Source organism: Lonchura striata, chromosome 1, assembly GCF_050655825.1.
Source record: "Lonchura striata isolate lonStrDom1 chromosome 1, ASM5065582v1, whole genome shotgun sequence".
Classification (NCBI taxonomy): Eukaryota; Metazoa; Chordata; class Aves; order Passeriformes; family Estrildidae; genus Lonchura; species Lonchura striata.
In genome coordinates this window covers 70,064,620-70,091,446 of record NC_140703.1, presented here as the reverse complement: position 1 = coordinate 70,091,446, position 26,827 = coordinate 70,064,620, and the positions used below count along the sequence as shown (strand labels likewise).

The 26,827-nt window shown below is 44.3% G+C and overlaps 2 protein-coding genes across 14 annotated transcripts in view; one reads left to right on the top strand and one right to left on the bottom strand.

Moving 5' to 3' along the window:
- MTUS2 (microtubule associated scaffold protein 2) overlaps positions 1-18,608 on the top strand; it is a 273,605-nt gene extending 254,997 nt beyond the window's left edge. For all 10 annotated transcript variants that reach the window (XM_021541972.4, XM_077781450.2, XM_021541971.4 and 7 more), the window contains 7 exons: positions 783-997; positions 4,455-4,560; positions 6,318-6,391; positions 7,844-7,942; positions 8,283-8,402; positions 10,687-10,784; positions 13,697-18,608. In XM_021541972.4, the coding sequence (XP_021397647.3) occupies positions 783-997; positions 4,455-4,560; positions 6,318-6,391; positions 7,844-7,942; positions 8,283-8,402; positions 10,687-10,784; positions 13,697-13,913 (929 nt within the window). In that variant the 3' untranslated portion in view covers positions 13,914-18,608. The remainder of the gene's footprint in view (positions 1-782; positions 998-4,454; positions 4,561-6,317; positions 6,392-7,843; positions 7,943-8,282; positions 8,403-10,686; positions 10,785-13,696) is intronic.
- Positions 18,609-19,348: 740 nt separating this feature from the next.
- SLC7A1 (solute carrier family 7 member 1) overlaps positions 19,349-26,827 on the bottom strand; it is a 38,940-nt gene continuing 31,461 nt past the window's right edge. For all 4 annotated transcript variants that reach the window (XM_085579993.1, XM_085579996.1, XM_021541978.4 and 1 more), the window contains 4 exons: positions 24,954-25,165; positions 24,463-24,611; positions 22,191-22,299; positions 19,349-21,600 (listed from right to left, as the gene is read on the bottom strand). In XM_085579993.1, the coding sequence (XP_085436119.1) occupies positions 21,491-21,600; positions 22,191-22,299; positions 24,463-24,611; positions 24,954-25,165 (580 nt within the window). In that variant the 3' untranslated portion in view covers positions 19,349-21,490. The remainder of the gene's footprint in view (positions 21,601-22,190; positions 22,300-24,462; positions 24,612-24,953; positions 25,166-26,827) is intronic.

Here is a 26,827-nt window from a genome sequence, read left to right as displayed (position 1 = left end):
TATGCAGTCAGTTTTTTCAAAACTTCATCATCTTTCTAAATCAGCTATGGGTCTAAATCAGAAAGAAGATCTAGCAGTGACATTAGAAGCCCATTTCTCCTTCTTTGATGTTCTGAATGTTATGGTCATGATGATTTTAATCACTTCTTACCTGTTAGATCTTTACAAGTGAGCAAACTTGCTCTGTTCATGTACTTGCCTGATCTTGTCCAGCTTGCATCTAGTCTTCAATATCTGGATTTTTTTTTAAAGAATAGTTGTTCTTTAACAAAGCAAAAGGCTGAGGACACAGTGTTTGTGACATTGCTTTCCTGGCACCTGGGGGACAATAAAGGTGAGTAACCAAATGGGGAAATGGACTGATTTTCCTTGATAGAACTGTTGGAAAACAGTGGTGTGAATTCTGACACATAGTCACTGGGTTAGTTCACTAGAATAAAAATTTCACACTTTCTGATTGCCTTCAGTATCAGCCTTTCAGTACTCTCTGATACCATGAAGCACACAAGATAATGGTTTGAATACAAAAATATTTTAAGCAAGTGTGCATTAATGGATTTGAATGGTCCTTGCTGGAGCTGGAAACAGATTTATGGGATGAGCAGCTTTGAACAGCTCAAAAATGGGATGTGTGAGATACAAATCCTTCTGGTCAAGTGGTCAGTCATATCCCTTGTATAACAGAGTGGGAGAGAAGCACCAAGCTCATTGCTCTACTAACAGGGCCAATGCCACGGCTTGGTCCTGGGCACTGTGAGGACTGTGTGGTCTTGTCTCCACAGACCTCAACGCGGCGAGATGGAAGAAGCTGCTGAGCGAGAAGGAGGAGCTGGAGAGGCACTTTGAGGAGGAGGGGAAGCAGCTCCGCAGGCAGCAGCAGGAGGAGATGCAGGCATTGGAGCACAGGCTGCAGGAGGAGTACAAAGCCAAGAAGGAGAGCCTGCAGGAGCAGCACAGGCTGCAGCTGGAACAAGCCAAATTGCAGCATCAGGATCAGGTCAGTCTCCACCTGGTGCCTTTGAAGAGTAGCCCATTCTAGTACTGATTGGGTTCAGGTAATGAAATACAATGAACACTGCAACATGAAGACACTGGCAATGAGTTCTGAGTGGAAAAAAGTAATACTGAATATCGTTACTGCTCTTTCTCCCTATTAGTTCCACTATTTTTTCTACATGCTAGTCTATGACATTGCCATGTCTTGTCTTCACATGCTGATGTTTTACAATAAAAATATTAAGATTAGCTCTGCTGCCCACACATACTTGCTCCTCAACTCACCTATGTTAGTCAATTTATGACTAAAACCAAGGTTTATAAGAACCTGCTCCACACAGGTAAGGCCAGCAGAGCCAGCCCATTGTTATTTGCTGGCTAAAGGGCAACACAGTGAAGTGATAGCAACCATGCAACACATGCTGCCTAAGCATCAAGCATGTGATGCATTCCACAGATATCACTGATTGCTGCCCCACCACTCAGTCTAATCTCTTGGACTGTACATCCCAAGTGTTTCTCCTTGCTTTGCTTTCCATGTGTAGACAAGAATATTCTCACAAACAGCTACTTTTGTCTGGTTTTGTCAGAACAAACACTGTAACTCAATGCTACTGGGCTGTTTTCTCCTGGACAAACTACCTATTTCTGTCAATGAACTGATTTCTAAAGATGTATTAGGAAGTGCTATCAAATAGGTCTTAATGTTCTAAATCAGATTTTAAAAATTATTTCTCGGTAAATGGTTAGAACCTATGCTGAGCCACATCTTTTGGTTCTCATTTCAGTTTATGCAAGTTGGTTTTCTTGCAATGCCCTTCAAAATTTCTGCTTTTCTTTCTGATATGAAGGAGGGGTTGTGTTCCCAAAAGCCATGACAATTTTTGTCCTTGCACTGTGTCAGTGTGTCAGTCTGCCTGGTAGAAGATGTTGGCTCAAGCTGCAAAGTTTTACCTCTCCTGGATCACCTGACATCAGCATTTGTGAAGGAATTTGTTAATTTTTTGCTGAAATAGCTTATAGCTTAGCCCTGCTACTCTTTGGAGTGTTTCTGCAAGCTCTCAAGACCACAAGAACAGATCCTGATTATTCTCCTCTCAAGCTGATCAATGCAAGAAAACTGTTCAAAATCATTGTAGGACTTGACTAGAATTTTTCTTATGTTTTCATCTGTTGTGACTCTATTAATCATCACAGAGGAGCAGTGGAAGCACATCCTTCCCTCTGTGGGGCAAATAGTTCTTGGTTTGCTCCAGAGATGTGTGTTCCCTGATTATTGAAAATAACACAAACATTCCTCTCCATTGCTTTGAAAGTGCTTCTGCGACCCTAGTATCTCAGAGTTTCAGCCCACATTTTCAACTCTTACTTCAGTTAACATGATGAGGTTTAGCAGGTTTTCCCTTTGAATTCCTCCTCTGTATACCCATCCTGTGTAGAGCTCTCTTGGACCAGTGGAAGCTGACAGACCATGCTGGAAAGCTGTTCACTGATGTTTCTTGACCAAGGAAATGGAGCTCTTGCTCTGCATATGAGAAAAGACTTGTGCTTGAGCTGCCTATCTGCATGAGGGGGATTTGAATTTGCATTCTTGAAGGCAATAACAATAGCAAAATCCTTCTGACCATGGATCTGCATGTATTTCTGTAGCCATAAATCTAATTTGGAAGGTTCTCATCCCACATTCATGGTTTCCAGTCACAGCTTAAACTTCCATGCTGTGTTGCTTCAGTCACCACTGAAGCAGTCACCACTATGAGGTAGCTGTTACTTGTTTGGAGACACCATTCCTGTGTCAGGTTTTGGAGGCTCACCTCTCTCTGAGGAGGTAGCAGAGCATGAGAGCCAAACTCCTCACAAATTGATCTTGTGTGCCAGTGCATTCTTACATCTCCTTGCAGCTAAAGGCAGAATGAAGGCTGTGATCTGTCTTGCCAGTGTTTCTCACTTGAGATGCTCAGCTCAAGCTGTTTTGCCCAGCAGTTTAGGGAAATTCTCCCACTAGAGCTCCTCTTGATTTTACTTTATTAAGTCTTAAAAAACCCACCTGAGGTACTTTCCATAGCCAGAAATAAACATGACTTGTGTTAAGTGGGGTGATCAAGCTTACAGAGTAAGTTATTAGCATGCAAGAGAGCTGCTTCCCAGTGCCAAGTTGACTATCTGCCATGAAAAACTGCAGACAGGACGTCACACTGCAAGATTAAAGAAAGCCATTTGGGATGTGGGTATGAAACACACAGAAGGCAGCAAAATCCCAACAAATAATTTGGGGCATATTTAATTGACTTTATAGATAAATAACTTATCAGGGATGGTGGCAGCAAGAGGAGAACCCTTCACCTTCTGAGGGTGTGGGCATTGAGGATAATCATTCCAGGAGGTGCTGTTGAGTTGAGAAGAAATTAGAGTACAAATAAAGGCTTCAGCAAGGGCAAGGTAAAGAACAGGGTAATGCTCATGGGGCTTCAGCTTACAGACATCATATACAAGGACACTGTGCTCTGGGAAAAGCCAGGTGATAGTCCTCACCCCATTAGCAGTCCTTTGAGTCATCTGCCCCCCACCTTTCTCAGCTCTGTCATGCAATACATCAGCAGGCTGAGTCCCCATTATTTTGCAGTTTTTCACCACTGGGTTATTTTCCACATTATTATGAAAATTAGTCTGGATAATTTTAAATTCCATGTTAAATGCCCAACTTTCATTCTAAGAGCATGTTTTCTCCAACATGGTTGGAAATTTGGCTTCTGCTGAGTTACCTAATACATATGTTTGACAACTAAAAGCAGTGAAATTACATTTATTCCAGTCAAGGCAAACTTAGCTGCAGTAAACTTCTACCATTATTTACATAACTGTGAGCAAATAAAGCTGTTTAGAGTCAAGTCACTTAGCCATTAACAGAACAGCTGTTTCACTGTAAATGTAAAATAGTTTGATCCTCTGCCTTGCCAGATATCACAGATAATATTGTGTTAAATGTAGGGTATAAAATCACCGTGGTTACAAACCCCAAAAAATCAAATTGCTGCATTGCATTCAGAAAGTGCTCTGGATCACTGACTCAATCTTGATCAGATTTCTTATTGTAGTTCCTTTAATGATTCATATCAAAAGACCATCATTAGGGATCTCACTTTGCCTTTAGCCAAGTCTAGTAGCAAACAATGGAGTCCCAAACCCAAAAGGTGCTCTGGAACACAGGCTGCCCACAGCCCTCTTCAGCTGCACTCCTCATTCCCATGATGGCTGTGGGCTGTGTGGTCATTATTATAATTTAGATTAATCGAATGTTGAGACTTTTGAACATTTAATAAACAGCATCTCCACCTAAGGGGTTTTTGACTGTTTGCTTTCTTATGTACCTCTTCATCACCATTAAGCTAAAAGAACAAAAATACCATCAGCAGTGACTAACCATGAGTCCATGTCTGTGCTCACTGTTGCTGGAACAGGTGGAAGATCTCACAGCTGTACATGAAGCTGCAATGTCACAGCTGGAAAATAACCACATAGTGGCCATTACAGTACTGCAGGATGAGAATGACTGCAAGATTCAAGGTAAGCCAAAGACAACTCAACAGCTACACAGCAGTTCCAGAGCAGGAATTAATGCTGTAGTGAGACTGTGCTTCTTCCTCCAGAGCAGATTACACAGAAAATTTGTTTTGGTGTAGTGCTTTCATGCTTTCAGATTCATGCTAGGGTAGAGGGAGAGATGTCTGCAGTCTACAGCATCTAACTTTGACCTGAGATTATCTGAGGGGGGTCTCTGGGTCAAAGATAAGGCTTTCTCTGTGTGTTGCTGAAAATAGAATCCAATTCCACATCACTTCTCAACATGCTTTTTCAAGAGCCTAATCCTCAGATTCTCAGAAGGATAGAGCTCTTGGGATATCCCTGAATTTAGGTGCTCAAATACCCACAGGTGCTTCTAAAAACAGCTTCCAAAATTTCATTATTTCCAGCAGCAAAATTCCATTATTTCCAGCAGGTCTACTCAGTCTGGCCATGCTGAGTAGACCAAAGCCTCTCACTGGTGCAAATCTGCACCTCAGCACTGTTACCTTTATTTTGCATTAGAGTTTGTCACAGGATTGATGCTACAGACAGAGCTCTTCCCTCCCTACTAGTTCAGTGTCTAAACATATGCCTTTGTGCATGCTTTAGTTGACATTTAATATTACAATCTACCTATTTTTTCCTACATTTTCCTACATTTTAAATATCTCTAGCAGATTTTCCCATGTTTCCTAGACTAAGCCAATTTGCTTAGCTCTGCATTGTGTCAATTAGAGACACGGTCCAGAGCATAACATGAACTGAGGAACAGTCTATTCTCCTCTCTCATGGCCAGAGAAGGTATCTACCATAGCATTTGTAAATTCTTGCTTGAGGATATTCTTGCATCTCCATTTTTTTTAGTATTTTTTGATGGTAAAGTTCAGTTGCAGTTCATCAAGGGTCTGGTGGCCAAAGATTGTTCTCCCTGCTCCTGGTGCGGGTGTGAAATGCCCTCCTGTGCCTGGAAAAGGCACTGCAACTCTGCGCGCCGCTGCGCTGCGCCCCGCACTGGAGCCATGTGTCACACCTTGCTGCTGGGACTGCTGCTGAGCTGGGCTTAGAGGGCAGAACCCATGGCCTTGGCAGGGAAAACACCAAAAACACAACGCCCATATACTAGCTGTTACTCCTGCACTGAATGATGATTTGATGCTATTGCTTTAGAGATTGAACTTTATTTCTCTTTCTCTATTGCACTTTTGGTTATTAGTATGCACAGGGTGAGTTATTCTAGCAGAAAAGCCTTTTATCAAGTTTTTTGTCTTCTCCATCTCGCTACTGAAATTAATCTCTTAGCTCATCTACCACATCTTGGGGAGAAGCACTGTCATTTGTATTTTTGCATCTCAGGTGGTGGCCCTCCTCTCTATCCCCCCAAAGGAATTGCAACCCAAGCTTTTAAATGTATCCAATTTTAAATAATTTGATCTAGGGATTCTCAGTCTGAACTGGTAAATGGCCCATTGTCAGACTAACCCTTTTCAGATCAGAGTGCCTGGGAGCTGAGAATTCTACGCAGTTCTGGAAAATCCAAATCTGGTCACATAGAAACAGAGGTATCTGCAAACAGTGAAAGATCAGGAAACTGATGTTCAGAACAATTTACCTAAGGTCACAGAACATATTGCTACCAGTTTCCTATTCCATGTCCTAAAACTGCATCCCAAATTGCACTTGGCTCATGACATGTGTGCTCTCAGACCCTGGTTTGCTGGACTACACTCAATAATGTCATATCTGTGTAACTTCCCCAGAACTGAATACTGCTCACAATCTGGAAAAGGCACAACTAGAGGAGACCTTTGAAAAGCTGCGTCTGTCACTCCAGGTTAGCAGTTTCTTTATTTCCCACCCTGTAATGGTGCTGGCGAGCAGCTGATGGGGCAGCCCCAGACATGCTGCCCACTGCCAGCACACCAGGCTCTTGCCTCCCACCAGCTCTGGTACATCTTGTACTCCGCCTGTCCAAACTGAGATAGAGCAGCAAATCCTGGGGATTTTTCCTCCCGCTGGGCTGGTTCACAAGAAAGGGAAAACTTAAAGGGATTTAAAGGCATCTGGATAAAGAAAGAAGTGGTTTTTTGACCCTGCTATCTTATGGAAAACTTGAGCTCTTCCCTGCTTGTTAGGAAGGACTCTGGTACCTGCAGTGGCTGAGAGCATCACCTTGTCTGCATGGTACCCACCAGCTGGCACCCCCAGGGCTCAGGAACTGTGACATCTCCCTGCCTGGCCCTGTGCCTGTGTCTGTGCTTTGATGGTCTCCCTGCTGCCCAAATGTGGGAAGCCGGTCCCACGCTGTAGACACATCTCCAGTCCCTGATGTGGGCTGCCCCAGGGCCGGCCCTGCTGTGCAGGCCAGGCTGTGCATGGCCAGGGTCAGCCCTGCACATCACAGTTACCACATCCCACTGTTTAACACCAAGGTCAAAATCGTCTAATCCTTCTAAAAACTCCCTGCTGTTCTCACTCCCTAGATGAAGAAATCTCAAGGAGTGGAGGGCAGAACTGCACCCCTGTGACACAAGCTAAGGTTGGAAATGTGTGAACAAGTAAAGATGCCAGAGCAATTAATGCAAGCCCTGTTTGATTTCACAGGCAGAGATGAATTACCATTTTTAAACGCCCTGACTAGCACATATTGTTGCACTGCTGCGACAGCTCGAGGCATGTCAGCAGTTTTGCAATAAGGGCTGATGTAATGTTCCAGACAAGAAATCACAACTGTGAAAGATAAAAATACCATCTTCACAGCAACTGTGGATTTTACAGGTGTTCTATAGACAGAAATGCCTTTGATGGTAACAGAAATATGATTGCTTAAAATAACATGTTGTTCCCATGTATAGCTCTGAGATGAAATGAGGATCATTTAAATTCCACACTACTAACTCATCATTGCTTGTTAACATGTTAGAAGCTCAGAAAGGGGAAGGGAACAGGTATCTCCTGCCTCATTTGGACTCTAAGGACCACATAAATGCATGTGATATAAATGCCAGCTCTTCCAAGGAAGGACATGTCTGTTCTCATCCAACACAAGGGTGATTTAGCATCAGCCACAGGTGTTACAGCGATTTTGTGATTCCCTGAGGCTTATCAAATACCCCTTCTCTGTTCAAGTGGCCTGACATAAAAAATATCACCTTACAGGGGTGTCTAGGCCTTATTTAGCTCCCCTGATAAACCACTGCCTGGTTTGGCAGTGCAGACTGACCGGTACCAATGTGAGTGGGCTGATAACACAGCTGATGTGTTAATTGGTGTGTTTCCCCCCCAGGACCAGATAGACACCCTCACTTTCCAGAATCAATCTCTTAAGGCCAAAGCAGACCGGTTTGAAGAGGCTCTGAAGAAAAACACTGAGGAACAGCTGAAGGTAGATGACAACTCTAACTCTACAGGCATCGAGATACTTGTTTCTAAGTATTACACATCACCTGATTCAATGAAGAGCAATTGAATCCTCATTCCAGGGGCAGGGGGCAAGGTCCCAGCTGAGATCCCGAATATTGAGCTCTGAGGAAGAGTCACGAATCTTAGCCAAAGGGGTGTCAAGAAGAAAAAATCGGAGGTCAAATGGGTGGCAGAGGACCAGGTCCACGTAGTTTTTGCACCACTGATTCTCCTAAACCACAGTGTTACACGGAGGAATCTCTGTCTTATGGCTGAAGATGTATGTATGGCTGACATACTCAAATCTCTGATATATTTCCTAGATTGTGCGAGCTCCATATCTACACTTAGAAAAAGATTTGAAGAGCTTAAAACATGTTCTGGAAATGAAGAACCTCCAGATTCACCAGCAGGAGAAGATGATTATGGAGCTGGAAAAACAGGTGAGTTGTCATTTTTCCTACAGAGGAGACATCACAGAGGTAATAAAGAAGTTTGGTTATTACAGCAGATGGACTTAAGAGAGGTGAATACCCACATGAGGTTGGGGCAAAACACAGTCAAAGAGGTTCACATCCATCAATCTGGATTGCAAGGTGGGTGGCGGAGGAAGAATGGAGGAAAGGGAAATCTGTGGTAGTCCAGGGGACACCAGCCTGCACCACATGCCCCTACAGGAATCAGGTAACCTTTTAGGGCTGGAGAGGGCACATGGGGAAAGATTGAGCTATGGTGTGTCTTGCTGCTGCTCCTGTAGGCATTTAGGGAGCCATGTGTGGATTAGCAATACTCAACAAGCAGTCCCTAGCAAGGCTTACTGTACAAGAGGTCTCTCCAGTAATGCTTTTCTGAAGGCTATGCTGTTTTCTCCTCCTTTGCTTGTGGGATTCCCTGATGAAGAACTCCCCAATTCACCATCAATTACATTTTTTTTTTTGTGGGAAAGGGGATTCATTTTGTACAGCACAACCTGCAGTGACAGTAAAATACAGTGTGGTGACAGAATGAGGCAATACCTCAGCTGGGAGCTGTGGCAGCTGGTTCAGCACAGCATTCAGCAAGATTTGTTTCCATTTACAGGGAAATTTGAGAACTCTGGTGATTATTTTGCTGAACAGATGCTTTAGTAAGTGGATGCAGAGAAAAGTGCCTCTTTGCAACTGAGGCTTATTATCTCTGCTCCTTCCAACGTGCTACTCTTGGAGCTAAGCCAGGATTTGGAAACACTGGGGGGAAAAAATCCCAAACAACAGGCTATATAATTCATGGTCCTTTAGCTGCTTTTGCTCATTAACCACATACAAGTGCACAGTCCTGTTCCTGCCCTTTATCACAGTAAAACAATGGGTCTGCTGCAGCCCAAAGGCACAACTGCTTTCCATTTCAAGGTACATCTTTGTAAGTGCCAGAACACCTACAGGACATCTCCAAATGCTCTGGTGCCTCACAAGGGAGCAAGAGGGCATTTCAAACACAGGGTCAGCCTTGGCTCCTTGGCAGCTGAAAGGGAGGCTGGAAATGAAGGTTGCATAGCTACTACTTGTTAAAACTATTGAAGAAACAGAGAGAGAGCCCGTGATGGTGATTCCTCTCTCAGAGCAATTCAAAACAGGGCCAGAATCCAGGTGCTGCTCTAACAAAGTAAACTGGGACAGACCAGAATACCTGAGAATCAGGAGTATCCTTCACAATTACCTGCACAGACTGAAAAACACAACCTAAAACTGATGTCTCCACCATTAAATGTGACCTATTGCTATCCCCAGTGCACAATATTTTCGATCTTTATAAAAGGTTGAGAAATTCAATAACCAAGCTCACACAGAGATAAGGTTACCCTGTGCTATCTTATTTTCTTTCGGAAGTGTTGAATTCAGCAAAATTTTCAGCTGGAAAACCAAAGACTAAGGTGATAAAGTATGTCAAATTCAAAGCTTGGGGCAAACAGGGTACCTGAGGCTGTGGAACATGCCTGTAAACATCTTATAATACACTGCTACTGATGTCCTCAAACTCTGCCCTTGAACTGTGCTGGTTCAAGCTACCTGTGGTTGGGAGAGGATTAATTTCAATTAATTACAGCTTAAAGTCAAATGTCTTGTGTAAGCCTGTCATTTAAGCTGACATTTTCAGCAGCAGTGAAAAGAGTCTTCAGAGGCCAGCCCACCTCACGAGAATGCAGCAGCGCTCTAAGGCTGCTGCTGGGCATCATCTGCCCTGGTGGGTGACTCCTCTCCATAACTGAGGAATCATGATTGTGGAGGCTGCTTGTCAGACTTAATGTCTGGAAGATGTACATCATCCCATCTTGCGTTCCTCCTTCATCACTCAACTGACCACTCATACTACAGTGCTGGGCAACTTTCTGTGCTGAGTGCTCCTCAGGAGTCACCAGCACTTTCTCCAATGTCTGGTAATGCTGGGTCCTTGGGGGACAAAAGTTGTGGAGCACCACTGGGGAAAACATCTATTTGCACTGAACAAAACTAAGACCTCCTCCTCCTCCTGCTCATGTATATGTAAGGGCTGGTTCTGCTCTGCCCCTGCTCAATTCAGCAGTTTGATGTGGCGGTGTGAGTCAGATCTCTAAGTCTCAGCTGCAGTCAAGAAAACCACCTCCACCTATCCTCAAGTTTTAGAAGTTGCTCCACAGGTTAATATAGAACAAATTATCTTGGATCGGGAGCCGAATGTTCTTCAGATTTAACAAACCTTCTTTTGCTGCAGGTTGAAAAAAATTTAAAGCTGGAAGAAAAAATCACCATGCTGCAACAGCAGAATGAAGAACTCAGAGCCAGGATTGAGCAAAATACTGTCATAACAAGGTTTGTGCTGGTATTTGCAATCTGTCTGAGCTTGAAAAGAGGCCCCAGGTTTTAATTGTCCAAGGCTGACACTTATTTCATAAGGGGAAAACTTATTTCCCCCTGAAAATGTATTTGTGTTCTGCTCTGCTTGTCTTATTAAAAAATACTTTTACATTGAAGTTTGCTTCCTTTAACATAAGGAAGGCCATGTATCTGTCTATGCATTTCCATGATTTTGACACACTGCTGAGAACAAGCTTACCATGGGTTCTGATTTCAATATCACTACCCTGAGATCTCTTAGTCAGTGGGTAATGAGGAAGCAAAATGGAAAAATCTTGGGAAAGACATCCTAAGGATGTCATTTTCACCCAGGCAGGATTAATCCTTGGGCAGATTTTTTCATCAGCACTGCCTTTTTGCAACCTTGTCACAATGGGACAAGGGTGACAAGGCTCCTTGTTGGGTGACATAAAGAGCAGGGTAGGATAGTCCCTGCCCCAGAGAGTTTATGTCATGCTGTAAGGCTGGAGAACACAGCTGGAGCCACGGAGAAGGGGTGCCAGAAGGGTAAACTAGAGCTGGTCTTGTCCCAGCACTGCAGCTACGTAGCTATCATGACATCCAGAAATGTCAATTTTTTGAACTGTCAGTGTCTCTTCTCTGATTTTAATTTTTGTCTTTCTCTTGCCTCATTTTTTAATGACTCAGCCTTTTGAAACGTCTTCAGCATAGATATTCTAACATTCAGATCAGGGTGAGGATTATATTTTCTCTCATCTGATTGTAAATACCTGTAGTACATACACGTTTCACTGTCTGACATGGGTGTCTACAGCATTTCTGTCCTGGGGGAGAAAAAATGTGTGTTTTTAAGGTCTGGTTCACCAGAGCAGTTTGAGATGCCTGCTTTTGGGCTGGATGAATTGTGGCCTGGAAGTGGCAGTCTCTCTCCACGCCTGACAGCAGCCAGGGTGCCTGGTTCAGCACTTGGCATCTCTGCATTGCAGCTCCCCATCTCTGGCTGGGTGAACAGCCCCCTCCCTCCACTCCCTGCTGGCATCCAGCTGCAGCACTTTGCTTGTTGCCTGCAACTGCATAGGTACTGCTTTCAAAAACACCTTTTAGGAGAAATTCTGAGTTCAAAGTCAGCCTGGGAAGTCAACTTCAAGGAGAATAATTTTCAACAAGTAACTCTTTGGGGACAGCTGTGGGGCAGCTACACGGACAAGCCAGGGCTTTAAAGTTGGAGTTATTAAAGCATGCATTTTCCCAGCAGCAGTAACCACCCTGACTGCTGATTTATGTTGTACTGGCACTGTCTGGGCAGCACAGCATGAACTAGCTCAGGGAGCTGCCCTGGATTAGAGCTATTTCTGCCAGCTTGCAGTCTGGGTGTCCAAGCAGCTGTGGCAGCCCAGCAGCAGTGAGAGGAGGGAGGGGAAACACCAAAGCCAGTCTCTGCAGCACCGTCAGGAGGGGGTCCTAGAGGCACTGGGATGTGAGGGGTGCACCACAGATATATTTCCAATTAAGGACAAGGGCAGGTAAAAAGGGAAGGACAAGAGCCTTTCGGGTAGATCATGACCCAGTTTTGTATGCGAGAGCTCCACAGAGCCCCTGCTGGGACTTCCCCAACTTGAATAAATCATCTGATCTCCCAGCATTTCAGATCTTCCCTCCAAATCAACCAGCATTTTTTTTGGTCCTTTGGACTGGGGATGTATGAAGAAAGATAGTTTCCAATACCCAAGAGATCAAGGTGACTCTGCTAGCCACTGCTCACTCCACATTTCAGAACTTTCAGGGCTAGAAGAGACACATTCTTGATTATCTGAGCTATATTTCTCTAGGAATCAAGGCTAAAAAGGAAAAAATTCTTTAAAAATGTCTTTTAAACTAAGTCAGAAATACCAACCCCACCCTCTCACAGACTTCTGGTGAGTGGACCAGCAGTGCTACAGCCTTCAGGCTACACCCAGAAAAGCATTTGTTTTGTATGCATCCAAAATCCACACCCAGCTGCTGCTGAGCACTTAAAACACCTAGGGGAAGGTTGGGTTCCTCCCTGTATAGGAATGATCCTATAAAACTCTAAATTTCCAGTAAATCAGGTTAGGTGCCTGCCCAGAGCTGCCACAGGTTGATCACAGGAGGAGCTGGCTCTTGCCCAAACGTAGCGGGGCTGCAGAATCCTGGTGCTCCTGCATGCATCCTTTGGGACATAGGTGTTGTCAGCACATGCCCAAAACACGTCTCCATCAGGTCCCACAGTCTACTTGCCCTGCCCCATTTGTTTCAAAACTAGTCACCTGGCCAATGAGTGCAGACCCACTAAGGCTGTGGTGCCCATAGGAGATTTCCATGCCCAGCTCCAAAAAAGCCACGAAGTTACTGGGCACTTCGGGGAGAACAGCTCCCTGATCGTTACTGGTAAAGTTTCTCTAGTGTTGCAGTCAGGAATATAGGCTATTTTGGGACCAAGGAGGAAGGAGGTGGAGAAGGACCCATCATCTCATGACCCTTTATGGAGTAAAGGGAAAGCCTAGAAGCTGAGCTGTGTCCTGCATCAGGACATCAGCTGAAATTCAGAGCATGGAAAGGCCAGACTGCTTTTCCTTTGCATACCGTAGCAGCAAGTTGAAAAATTATGGATGCACCTGCACCTCTTTATACTTACTCTGACACTCCACAAGGCCAGGAAAAAAGGCTGGGGCCCATCCCACCATGGGTGCATCTGGAAGCAGAACCAGACACTGGGGGGAAGAAGCTATGACTTGTAGAAATTACTTTCTCACCCATCAGTGGAGAGATCTGGAGATAGCTGTGCCACAGCTTTGGCAGCTCAGCCCTAGGGGCAGGGGTGGCTGCATGAATGCCACCATCTTTGCCCTGGAGCGCCTTACATGTTGTCCTGCTTCTCTCTCCAGGCAACTGTCAGAGGAGAATGCAAATCTTCAAGAATATGTTGAGAAAGAAGTGGAGGAGAAGAAGAAGCTCAGCAGGACTAATGAGGAGCTGCTCTGGAAGCTGCAGGAGGGAGATGCTGTGAGCCCCGTCAAACTCCCACCCTCACCATCCACTCCTTTTTATCGCTGCTCATCAGGGAACTCCTCTCCAGCAAAAGTCAGAACCTTGAGGCGATAATGGGCAGCTATGTGCCGAAAGTTCCCTGCCTTTTATGCATTTCCAATCTGCAAGTTGTTACCATCCAAGGAAGTACTACCATCAACAGGCGCCCAGGGTTCATGGCTACAAGCATGTTCAGTAGCTGCATAGCTTTACACTAGGCAGGGTACTCTTACAGTCCCCATATAGAAATTCTTGGTTCTGACATGTCGATTAGGGTAGCAAAAATGATAGCCAAGAACTAAAACAGCAGAAAGTTAGGATAGCAAAAGGTTTAGTTTGATGTTTTAACATTTTAACTATGGTTAGAGCCAAAAGTTGGGAAATGCTCTATTAATGATTCATCAGAATGAACTTTTGCTGCAGTATTTCAGGTTAGTTACAAATATAGTTCAAGTTGTGAATATTTCTGTATATGTGTCTGTGTTTATATACATGTATGTATTGTACCTTTATACTATATATAGACGCACACACATATATATGTAGTTGCAGATGTTCTGAATTACATTTTTTATATTATTGGATACTACTAAGTGCTGATATATTTTCATTACAGTCAGCAGTTTTCTAACTTGTGCCTAAGACTTGTATCTAAACAAAATGCATTTCTGTTTAGCCTCCCAGGAATATTTATACCCAACCTAGAAGAAAGTTACAAAGAAGTAGAAGCGCCTTTCAAGTGACCACCAAGTGGTACTCTATGTAACATGAACACCAGCGAATTTGAAATTCTAAGACAGTACTGCCTTCAAAACCATCACCTTTGCATTGAACACCAGAAAAGATATGCATACCATCCACTGCTTTTTAACTCTTAGCTTTGATATTGTAAGTGGAGATAGGCTAGAGATGAGAAATGAGATGAGATGAGATGAGAAAACTGAAAGTTTTAGTTTTTGGTAGAGGTTACTGGCTAACATGGTTCAATTTTAGTGTATTTCAATCCTAGTCAGATCTTTTCTTGTTTTACTTTGTCGTGGTTAGGATGCAATCAAAATCTCTGGCTGTAGGTTTCTGTCCATTCTGTTTTATTTCAAGGCCCAGAAGCCAGAATGAGAAAATAAGTTGTTTATCCTTGACCTTTGCTGGATGAGAGGTTTCCAATAGTAAGATGAGATACTGGGCATCTGCTAGGGCTCTAGCTTCCTTCCACCTCAAATGCCAAATAGAGCATAGTCAGCTTCATAGGTGCAGATGAAGTCAGAATTTCATTCCTTCAACATATCTACATTATTTTACATTGCTACAGCTTACCCAGAGTTACAGAGCACTTTGAAGATTCATGGAAATGAATGGCTAAACTACCTTTAACTTTCCCATCTAGAAGCAAAAATGTTCACCCAGGCTTGGGGTGACCTCCCACCTGAGGGGATGGAGCGGCTGGGGTGACACTGTGACACTGTCTGCAGGGCCCTCATGGGCATTGCTAACAAGATAAAAATACCCCCGAGCATAATTTAAAATACAAAGAGATCTGTGGGATGCTTTTCTACCCAGCTTAGACGAAGAGCCTGCATGCAGGCCTGCTCTGTGCACTGGGGCCAAAGTTAGCAGCGCAACAGGACCTGGAGGAAATCCCCGAGGTGCAGGATGCTGCAGGAGTGACTTTCTCACCCGGGTGTGTGGTGGCACCAGCAGGCCCTGCACCCACAGGGGTGGCATTGCACAGCCCTGCCATTCTGCTTGAGTGGGAGCTGTGCTTCAGCTTTCCTGGGAAATACTCAGGATTCACAGACTGCAGCTTAGATACAGCTTCAACCACCATCAAAACAACTGTGGCCTGTTCCACAGTGTTAAAAAGAAAGATGATTTTTTTTTCTCCTTTTTAGAGAAATTTATTTTTGTAGCAGCTTTTGCATGGTACTGTGATACTGAGTAAATTAAGCATCTTGTTAGATTAGATCATGCCACACCAGCTACTACTGTTGAAATGCATTGCTAGATTTTAGTGTGTCCAGCAAGTACAACCTGAAAGATAGATACCTAGCACACACATGCACACACAGCCCCTTCTTGCCAAGTATGACTTTAATCACTTTGATACTTGCTAACTGCACAGCTATTTGCAACACCTAGAGCATTGCCATCTTTCATTTCACCAATAGAATTCTGATACAATGAGATCACAGACTCTTAGGTTATTTGGGTTACAAGGGAACTTTAAGAGTATCTAGTCCAGCCCCCACTGCCATGGGCAGAGACACTTTCCACTGACAGGTTGCTCAGAGCTTCATCCAACCTGGCCTTGAACACTTCCAGGAATGGGGTATCCACAACTTTTCTGGGCAACCTATTCCAGTATCCTACCACTCTCATTGTAAAAATGCTTTTCCTTATGTCCCATCTAAACCTATCCTCTTCCAGTTTAAAACTGCTGTTCCTTGTCCTATCTTGTCCCTTGTCCCTGTCCTTTACTACAGGCCCTGGTAAAGTCTCTCTCAATTTTATCTTATAGGCCTCCTTGAGGTCCTGGAATGCTGCTAAAAGATCTCCCCTAAGTCTTCTCTTCTCCAGGCTTAACAACTCCAAGTGTCTCAGCCTGTCTCCATAGAAAAGGTGCTCTAAGATCTTTGTAGCACTCCTCTAGACCGACTCCAATATGTCCGTGTCCTTCTTATCCCCAGAGCTGGATGAAGCACTCCAGGTCGGGTCTCACAAGAGCGGAGTAGAAGGGCAGAATCCCTCCCTTGCAGAATCCCGCCCTTGCCCTGCTTGTCACGCTGCTTTGGATGCAGCTCAGGTTACAATTGACTTTCTGGGCTTTGAGCACCCATTGTTGGTTCATGTCCAGACTCTCATCCACCAGTATTCCTAAGTCCTTCTCAGCAGGGCTGTTTTCAATCTCTTTATCCCCCAACTTGTATTCTTACTAAGGGCTGCCCCGACCCAGGTGCAGGACCTTGCACTTGGTCTTGTTGAACCTCATGACGTTCACATGGACTCGCCTCTCAAGCCTGTCCAGATCCCATTCCTTCCAGTGTACCACCTGAACCACTCACCTTGGTGTCAATCCACAGACTCACTGTGGATGCACCTGATCCCACTGTCTGAGTCATTTAAGGTATTACACAGTATAGGTCCCAATACTGACCCCTGAGGGACACCACTTCTTACTGATGGCTGTTTGGACATTGAGCTGGTCTGGATGCAACCATCCAGCCAATTCCATATCCAGCTTCCATCCATCAAAGCTGTATCTCCTCAGTTTAGGATGCTGTGTGGGATTATGTCAAAGGCCTTGCAGTGTCCAGGTAAATGACATCAGTTGCTCATCCCTCACTCACCAACACAGTCACACTATTGCAGACAGCCATCAGATTAGTCAGAGTAGCTTGTTGGTAGTTTCTAGGATTCTCCTTTTTACCCTTTGTAAAAATGGTTGAGATGATACAACTGGAGTTATGACCTTGATGCTACTCAAAACTTTAAATGCACTACAGCATATTATTGGCCCAGGACAGGCTAGCAGAACCTGTTGTAATTTATTAATCTTTCCCCTCTACATATGGTGCTTCCCTTACCACTTTGTTGGTTTAAAATCATATTCAAGAGATGCTTCCAGCAGTGAATTGGGAGTGGGGCTTTTATGGTGGGAAAACCGGGACTGAACCTAGCTCCATCATCATTTGGTATTATTTCCAATCCCTTTCCCATCTAATTTTTGCCTCCCAATCCTGCCTCTCACTGGATTCTTCCTTGGAACACCCTCTGGGGCCTGCCCAATCACTAGCCACCCAGCAACCTGGCCCTATTGGGGGGGGGGGGGGGGGGGGGTGTGTGGTGTGTGTGAAGAGTGGCTCCTTCTGGTGCAAAACCAGAAACACAGACTTTTTTCCCCAAAAAAGGTTATTCCTTTTTGGTACTTTTCCTCTGTCCTGTCTTTCTTTGCCTCTGCATGCTGAAGTATTATGAAAGGAAAGCCCAGGCCACTGAGACAGTGGGAGGAAGGCAGGAGCCCCTGAATGGGGCAGCCATTCCCAAGGAATGAAGATCCCCGGATGCAGGGCCAAGCTGGGAAGGGAAAGTGTTTGCTTTTGCAGGGCTGGAAACTTCCCGAATGCCATGGCCTCTGCGTGGACTTTCCCATTTGGAACTAGGATGGCCTTTAGCAGGAGAGGGAATGTAGCCAGCAATAAGAAAGGGTTTCTTAATCTCTGTCTTTAAGGAAGCTGTTTGATTTTGTTAATCTTTACCCAATGCAGAAGGGTCTAGCAGCAATAAAACCAGCCTACAGCTGCTCCCAGGGAGTTCCAGAGATGGGGACTGGGAGCAGGTATCAGCCATGGGATGGCAGGAGAGCCAGCAGGGAGCGGGGGACATGGAAAACTCCTTTTTATTGAGGGAGGGTACCATTTGGCCCTACTGGGATTGCACCTCCAGTGACTGCTGGCACAGACGGGTTGACTCACTTGATGCACAGCAGCAAAAGCTTGTGGTGGTGGCAGGTGGGGGGAGGAAAGGAAAAACGATCAAGTGCAAAATCAGGTATTTTGTCTCTGCACTGATGGTGGTTGTGTCCCATGGACACTCTGAGGAGCCTCTGTACAGTTTCCCATGCAGCAGGAGTTCTGTGGTCCTCTTTATTATGTGGCTAATGATTACAGGAAGAGTTTGTATTATTTCAATTATGATGTACAGATAAGTGTAATATATTCCTGACAATAAATCCATGTGTCAGTGCACCTGTGGGCTGACGGATACAAACCAGCATATCCTGCCGTGTTTTTTCTGAGCATACAGAAACTGGGATGAATGGGAAACAAAGCAAAAGCCCATTAGAGGGTTACCCCATTAAGGTAAACATGGAAGCTAGTCAGTCATTAGCTTCCTGGCAGCAGGGCTGGTCAGCTGCCTTACCTGACAGTGGCTCACATGCTATGAGTTTCCATGGACTCATTTCCTAGGATGCTTCCAATATGACTGGGGCTGCCAGCACAGTGAGTGTGGTCTCCAATGTTTCCATTAAAGTGTCATGCTGCAGCATGTGAGAACAGGAACATTTCTGCCAGTGGTTCAGGCTCATCAACAAACACCTGAACTCCCCAATGTTCCAGTTCATTCAGTTTCAACACCCCATCCCCTGTCCCCTTCACCCGGCCCTCCTGCTGAGAGCTACAGAACTGCTCAGGCTTTGCCATAAGGATTAAAAAGGGACTGGGTCATACCCCACTTTGGGAATGTGCCTGACAACATCCTCCTGAAAGATTTTCCACCAGGTCCTTGGCTTGCTCAGCACACATGAAGCTTTGGTAAGGACACAAGCTTCATGTTTTCACTGAACAGAAGCTGGTAGCCAGGTAGGAAAAACATCCTTCTATTTTTAGTACAATATGAAACTTTGATCCTCAGTTTTCATCTTGTTGCCCTCCCACCACCTTTTAAGTGCCTTTTGGGAGGCTGTGGAGTGTGTTGAGCTTGCCTGTGTTTAAACAAAATAGACTTCAACTTAGTGGCTTTTAATATCTGTATTAATCTCTCCCTGCTTGAATAAGACTTTGTATATGCACAAGGAGCAGGGCTTAACAGATGGTCAAGACCCAGTGACTGGAGCAGACCCCCGACTTCATTCTGTGGGGGAAGCTGCACTAATCACACACCCTGAAGGGCACCTAGGAGGCAATGAACACATTGCCTTCACTTCCTCAAATTGCCATCCTGTCAAGAAAAGCCTCCCAGTGCACTAAAATTAAAAGATGAAAACCCTTCAGTGGGCTATAAATTCTCTTGGAAACATGAGAAATGGTCCGCAATCCAGCCATAAAATCCAGTAGATGGTGTGATTCCCTTTTCTGCTGCATCAGATGCCTGGTGAGACCCTGGGCATGTCATGCAGAGGTCTGTTCACTTCTCCAACTCAATGACAGGTGCAAGAACCTGTTGCTTCATCAGCAAGAGCCATGCTGACAAATTAAAGACTGTCCAGTGTTCAGAGGCAGTAGTATGAAGGACACCTAGGAAAGCATCCACTCACATCGGAAAAGTGGATTTCTGCAGTATCCATCTGGGATGCTCCAACCCCAGAAGTGTCTGAGAGCAGGTTGGACAGGGTTTTGAGCAACCTATCTAGTTAAAGATGTTCCTGCTGATGTCAGGTAAACTGGACCAGATGATCTTCAAAGGTCCCTTTGCAACCCAAACTATTCCACAATTCTATAATCTGTTTTTCAGTACAAGCTGAAGCATTAATTTAGATCAGTGGGATTACTTGGGCATGGCTAACCTTCACGATGCTTTAATAAGCCTTTTTAGGGGAGTGGATTAATTTGGCTAGGGAAAGCTATTAGAGAGAATTAAAACAAAAAAAAATCAACTTACAGCCAAAACCAAGACATTGCCAATCAAATACAGATCCTGGTCCCAACTCCAAATTTCCTGCCTTACTACAGGCAGGCTTTGGAGATGATCTCCAGCCCCAAAGGGAAAGCTCCCTTCAGCAAGTCAGACCCTAGAGTTTAATCGTGTTTTCTGGTCTGAACACTCTGCCAGGATTGAAAAGTCCCTGCACAGCCCCACAGCCTCCCTGTGCAGGGTGCTGAGACCAGGCATTTCATGCCTCTGAGGATCCTCCCGTGCTTCCCTCCCCAGGGCAGGAATGTGCTCCACCTGCCAATACCAAACCAAAGCTGCTAATGCCAAGCAGCCAGCACAGAAAACTGATGTGAGGGGAACAACATAGGGCTGCACTTGCTGTCACAGCAGCTCAGTTCTGCTGGCCAGCCCCACCACTACAGCCATACCACTGGTGATTTCTGAAGCAAAGAGGCAGGACTGCTCTTTGGAGACACCTGTTGCTTTCAAGCCTTTGCAGTACTTGCACCATGTGGGTTCCTGACTAAAGCTGGCAATTCCTCTGTGGAGCGTACAGTTGGGAGAAACACCTGCTGGGGTTACCTGTGTGCTGGCGAGCAATCACTCACCTGAAAATCAGCAAGTACTAATTTTCTCAACATTTCCCAGCAACGACATGCTTGAAAGCATGTGACCACGTAGCTAAAAAACCCAGTTAAATAAAAAAAAAAGTTAAAATCTGGTATTTTAAAGAATGCAAATCTTACAGGTGCTTTGTTAACCTGGGGAAATCTAGCGATTGTGAGAACGTTTTTTTTTGTGTGCATACACAGAGGGTACAGCTCACATAGGGTAAAGGATAGATCCTGGTTTATGCCTGACAGTAGCACTGCAAAACCTGCTCCATATAAAATTGGGAAGAACATCTGTTGGGAGGTAATTCCCAGGGCTACTGAAAGAAGGACATTTGTGAGGCCTGGTTTCATAGCAGCATTTGCACACAGAAGCAGTTCTCCTTCTACATACTGGGGAAAAAAACCAAAATCTGAGAGGGAGAAAGGGAAGCACCCCAGATGAACTGCCAGTGCTGCTGGGAATATGGCAGAGTTGATTCTTTTCATCTTGCAGTCCCTTTTAACTGTGCTGCCAAACAAACTGCAAGCTGCAGTAACCAAGCTGGGGAGTCCTGCATTCTGCTTCCATGTTCCTGATAACTGATTACAGGTGTAATCTGGTTCAGGATGCCCACCACAAATTTTCTTTCACTGCAGCCATTCTTTCAGTCGCCCGTAAGTCAATCACAGTCATTTGCAGCTGTCTGAGCCGGTGTCTGTGTTTCTCTCTGCTTCTCCTGAGGCTGCATAGCTGGCTTCCACACTGTGCCATATTCCATAGGTAAAGTAGATGATAAAGCCTGTGGAAGCCAAAGGAGAACGCACTGTTAGCTCTGTAAAGAAACAGAAACCTCTACTCACAGCCACAAGTTACACCAGTCTAAGTCCAGCCATCCTCATGGTTAGCTTCTAGCAGCCAGCCACTATCTTCTTTAGGGAAAAAAGCCATTAACACAGGCACCAGTCTTTAAAAGTCCATCTATCCCAGCCCCAAACAGGATCCTGATTTGAGCATTTCAGACAATTCAGGCTTATCTACATGGCTGCTGGGAACATCTTGGGATGCAGCTCAGGTTCTTCAGCTCCAGAAGCACAAACTCCATCACCTAGACAGCAGCACAAGGCCAGCCAACAAAGGAATGCTCTATGGTTTCTTGTTGGCAACAAGACCCATAAGATGGTTCATGTCTTGTTGTTTTGTCCACACAAAGGCTTCAAGACCCTTGAATTTGAAACAAAGCTTGTTACATACTGACTAAACACCTTCAGTCAAGTCACCAGAGTTGCCCGAGGATGATCAGAGTGCAGAATCCCTCCCTGGAATGCTATAATAAATTTATGGTGAACAAAAATCTAGTAACTTTGAGCATAGTTTTTCACTTAAACTCACCTAGGAGCATCCAGATTGCAAACCGAATCCACGTGCCTGCATCTAGCTGCATCATGAGGTAAACATTCACAAAAATACTCCCAACAGGAAGAAAGGGCAAGAAAGGTACCTGAAAAAGAATGAGGGATATGTTACATCTACAAGCATGGTTAATGAGCAGGAACAAACATTACATCCCTTGTAAATGGGAAGTAATGGCTGTTACCAACTCTTCAGCTGCCAGATCTGAGAAAAAGCAAGGTTAAACCAAAAAGGACATCAGTCCAATACAGGAGGGGCATGTGAACGATGCTGTTCACCTGTTTTAAAAACTTATTTTGTGGTCTAGAAGAGGGAAGAGGCAAATTTTAGAGGCAATACTAAATACTCATGGAGCAAAGAGAGAAGAGTAAAAACCAAGGACTGTATCATGACAAGCACCTATTGAAGACCAAGAGATGCAGGTAAGGAAATGTCAGAGGAGGGGCCTGAGGAACTTCATCAGGTACCAAAGCAATAGAGAGCAAATTATCCCAAAGTTAGGAAAACCAGCAAATAATGCAAGAAATTACTAAAGCAGCACCAAGAATGCCTTAGTGCTCTGAGAATCAAAGAATGAGACAGCAAAGCCAAAATGCAAAAATAAGAATACAGAAAATAGCACTGCAAATATAAAATCAAACAAGAGAAATTATAATAATAGAAAAGTTTCTGAATATAGTGGAATTAAATGGAAAGCGAACTTCACTCCTAAGGGGAAAAGGGGATTTACAAAATAAACAGGCTGAAATGTGGGCCTTTCTTAATTTAAGCTTTGCCAAAAAAAAATTTATGTGCAGTAGCTGCTCACATCATTAGAGAGAGGGGATAGGCACACAAATTACAAAAAAGAAGAATATTTTTATAAATTTGGCTTTGTCAAGTCAGTAGAGACAAATAAAATTTCCCTAGGTGGGTGAGTTATGCACCCAGAGATTGCAGAAGTATCTCTGAACTATTAAATAAGCAACTCTGAGAGCATTTGGTAGATTGATATAGTCTCTGAAGACGGGATAAGGGAGAAAAATTACCTGTTAAAAATACAGAAAAACAACTGGGAAACAAACAGGTCAGCCTTGGATTTCCAGAGTGATTTTGGAGAAAAAAATCACTCTCAGGATGTAAATGCCCAAAGAACAGCAAGGAGATAAGAAACAAGGTTGTCAAGCATTGAAACAGGCTACCACTGGTAAGTGGTGCAGTCATCAGATCTGCAGATGTTTAAAAGACATGCAGATGTAGCACTTTGGGACGTGGCTTAGAGGTGGACTTAGCAGTCCTGGGATAATGGTTGGACTTGATGATCTTAAAGGTCTTTTCCAACCAAAATGATTCTATGATTTTATGATTACAGAATTAGCTGTGACAGGTATAATTTTCTTTTTACTTGGACAGGGTAGTGGCTGAGGGGGAAAAAAGGAGATGAAATAACCTGAGTGAAAGGTGAACAGACCTCCTCAGAAGCATGTTCAGAACATAAGATCTAGATGAGAGTTCATAACTTTTTTGCTCCTGGAAATTTCTGTTTTCACCTTTGGGATCATTAACCCAAAATGAGCTGCAAGCACAACCTTGGAAAACTGGTTATATTAAGTTACTAAAATCTGTGAATTTACTGAAAAAAATAATTGAAGAGCAATCCAAATGAAAGCAATTTAGAGGATGGAATTATAATCCAAAATTAATTAAATTGCAGAGCTACCTGAAATCAACATAATAAAGTATGACTTGTAGGATTACACTGGGAGGAAAAACCCATCCCAGTGTTTATTTAATATGGAAAGGATGGTGTGCTTGGAGAGGGCAGGAAAGCAACAGAATCCCTCATCCTTAAGGCTGTTTAAGAGAGAATGGTCATCCCTTAGCCTCCATGGGGACTAAGGAGGACATGAAAGTGAACTCTTAGTGCCTTAGATCTTTGCAAACAAGTTTACTTTTTGTGTTCTTTCTCCTTTTGTATCCATGATCTGATGTGATCCTTCACAACTGTCCCCTCTCCTCCAGTGTCTGTCTCTTCCCTATCCTATACCCATCTGCTTTCAAAAGCAGGGTCCTGCCTTCCCTTCCAGCCACACCTCTGCAGCAGGTTCCACCTTTCCAGCTTCTCCTGGATAGAAAAATTGACACCATGCCTCTATTCTGTGCACGTCCATTTGGCCAGTGTCCCCCTTCTGATACAGACCATCACATGCACTTCCTCCTCCAACCACCTCCCAGACACCTCTTTTCTAGCTTCATGTCCCAGGACATTCACCTTAAAGGAGAGTTTGGTTTTGCTTTCAGGCTGTTTCCGTATAATGAAGATGACAGTGACAACAAGGATGGCAGCAATAATCTGTACAGTGTTTATCAGAATGTTTGGCTCAAGGGAAGTCAGGATACAGATACCCACAATAAGGAAACCTGTGAACAGACACCAAAGGTTACTGATTTTTTTTTTTCTTTTAGATACAGAGAAAGCCTGAGAACAAATCATAAGCAGGCAAAGCAGAATCTGAAAGCTCACAAACAAAACAGCAACTCACAAAAACCCTACCCATAACAGATATGCCTTTCCCACTACACACCCCCACACACTCCATCTGTGGATTTCTTTTTAAGAAATCAGAAATTTAATCTTCAGTTATTCTGGCCATTACATGAGCTCATCAAAATCACATAATGGAGGCGAGTTTTCCCACCATGGTGAGAACAAAGTCCTACCAGATGACTCATTGCCCCAGAGACACACTGCCCAGCACTCACCTAAGATGAAGGTTGAGACATTCACCACCAAACCTGAGAATTTGGAAGGATCTGAATCTGTAGAACACAGTATGGCTTTGAGGGAAAACTTCTCCTCTTCCTCTGGCAGAAAACCAGCCTGTGAATCACTGGTGCTCACAGACTCGTTGTTATCTGTCTCCTCTGTCGACCTTGCCATCTGGTATGCCAAATTAGGCTGCTCTGGCTGGTACCTAGGATAAGGAAATGACACAAAGAGAGCCTGTTAGTTTGACATTTAAATGAAAGTACCACTCATTTAAAAGCCACACAGATAGTCATGGCTGCATGCCAGAGCTTTACAGCACCAGAATAGGCCCACATCGTGTCTATACCCTTCTACTTCAAGAGGAAATTTGAGAATGATGTCATCATGATGTAAGCCAATATGACCAGCTCTAATCACCTACAGCTTGGTTGTAACTTAAGTGTTTTAAAGTGAACAGTGCTCCCTTTCATGAACTCTGTCATCCACATCACCAAGACATGACTGGGTGACAGGAGAAGGAAAGAGCAGAGGAACAGACCGATGGTCATAACCAGGCTATTGTATCATCTGTGGCAGTTCAGCTCTTGCATTTTGGCATGGAGCTGGCTGAGCTAACAGCTCTGCAGCTATCACACCCTGCAGCAGCATTCCTGGCAGCCCTGCTCCTCCACCCCTGGCTCTTCTGCCAGCTTGTCCACTGCCACACAAGGAAGGAAGAGCTGAAGCAAGAATGGTTGTTGCATGTGTGGATAGCACATTCAACAGGGCTGTGGCACACAGCCATGTGGAATCATAAATAAAAAACACTCTTCCAGCCTCAGCTCTCTATTACAGAATGTTTTGTCAAGTTACTCAGCCACAAGTCTGACTAAAGGACAGGGCCACCTTAGTCACCTTAAAACTGTTCCTGTGGTGATGTGCTCACAAAGAGGCATTTGTTAAACACAGAATTGTGAAATTCAGTGAAACCCTTGGGTCTAGCCACAGCAAGAAACTAGTGGAAGGACCCTACAGCTTTGGAAACAATTCAGCTGCTACATCATTAAGCAGTCAAGAGGCAGACAAATCCACTGCCAAGGTCACTACAAAACAGGCTGTTGCCTCTGCCAACCCATGATGGAGGAAATGTCATGCAATAGCAGCTTGCAAAAACAAATTAAAAAGCTATTTCTAGCTCTGAGGAAAAGAATAGGCTGGGAAACCAGGAAACTTAAGATGGATAAGGTAAAGCAGAAAGAATTTTCAAGGGGCAGGGAGCAGAGCACAAACACAAAGCAATGGTACCACAGAACAGCACTGGCCCTTCACATGCTGTAAGACTGTTCTTAGTTCAGCGCAATTGCTGTGAAAGCCTCCATCTCATTCTGAAGAAGTCATTCAATAAACCAAGGTACTTTTCAGTAACATGATCTTCAGATATTTTTTTCATTGAGTGCTGCTGTCTGTAAGGTGCCAAGCACTGAAGGCTGTTAGCTTAGCTTTGGGAAGCTGTGGGAGCTCAGCACTTCTAAGAGACACACTGATCCTGCAAGCACATGCTCAGCTCTTTTCCTGCTACTAGACTTCATCTCAAATCCCCTCTCAAAAGGAGGACAACCTGAAATGGTGTCCCCACTAGGGACAAGAGTGGGGACAAAACAGGCATCCAGGATCACACATCTTTCCTCCCTACCCCTTGGCATATCTCCTGGGGCATTCAGAGTTGACCATAGCAGGACTGGCATGAACAAGGACCTCCCTGTAGATCCAACTAACACAATCCCCCATGAAATTAAAGAAACAAGCTCTTCACATGCCTGTAGCTGGAGATGTGCCCATAAAAACTATGAGGGCATCTGACTGCTGTGTGGAATTCACTCTGTTTGCC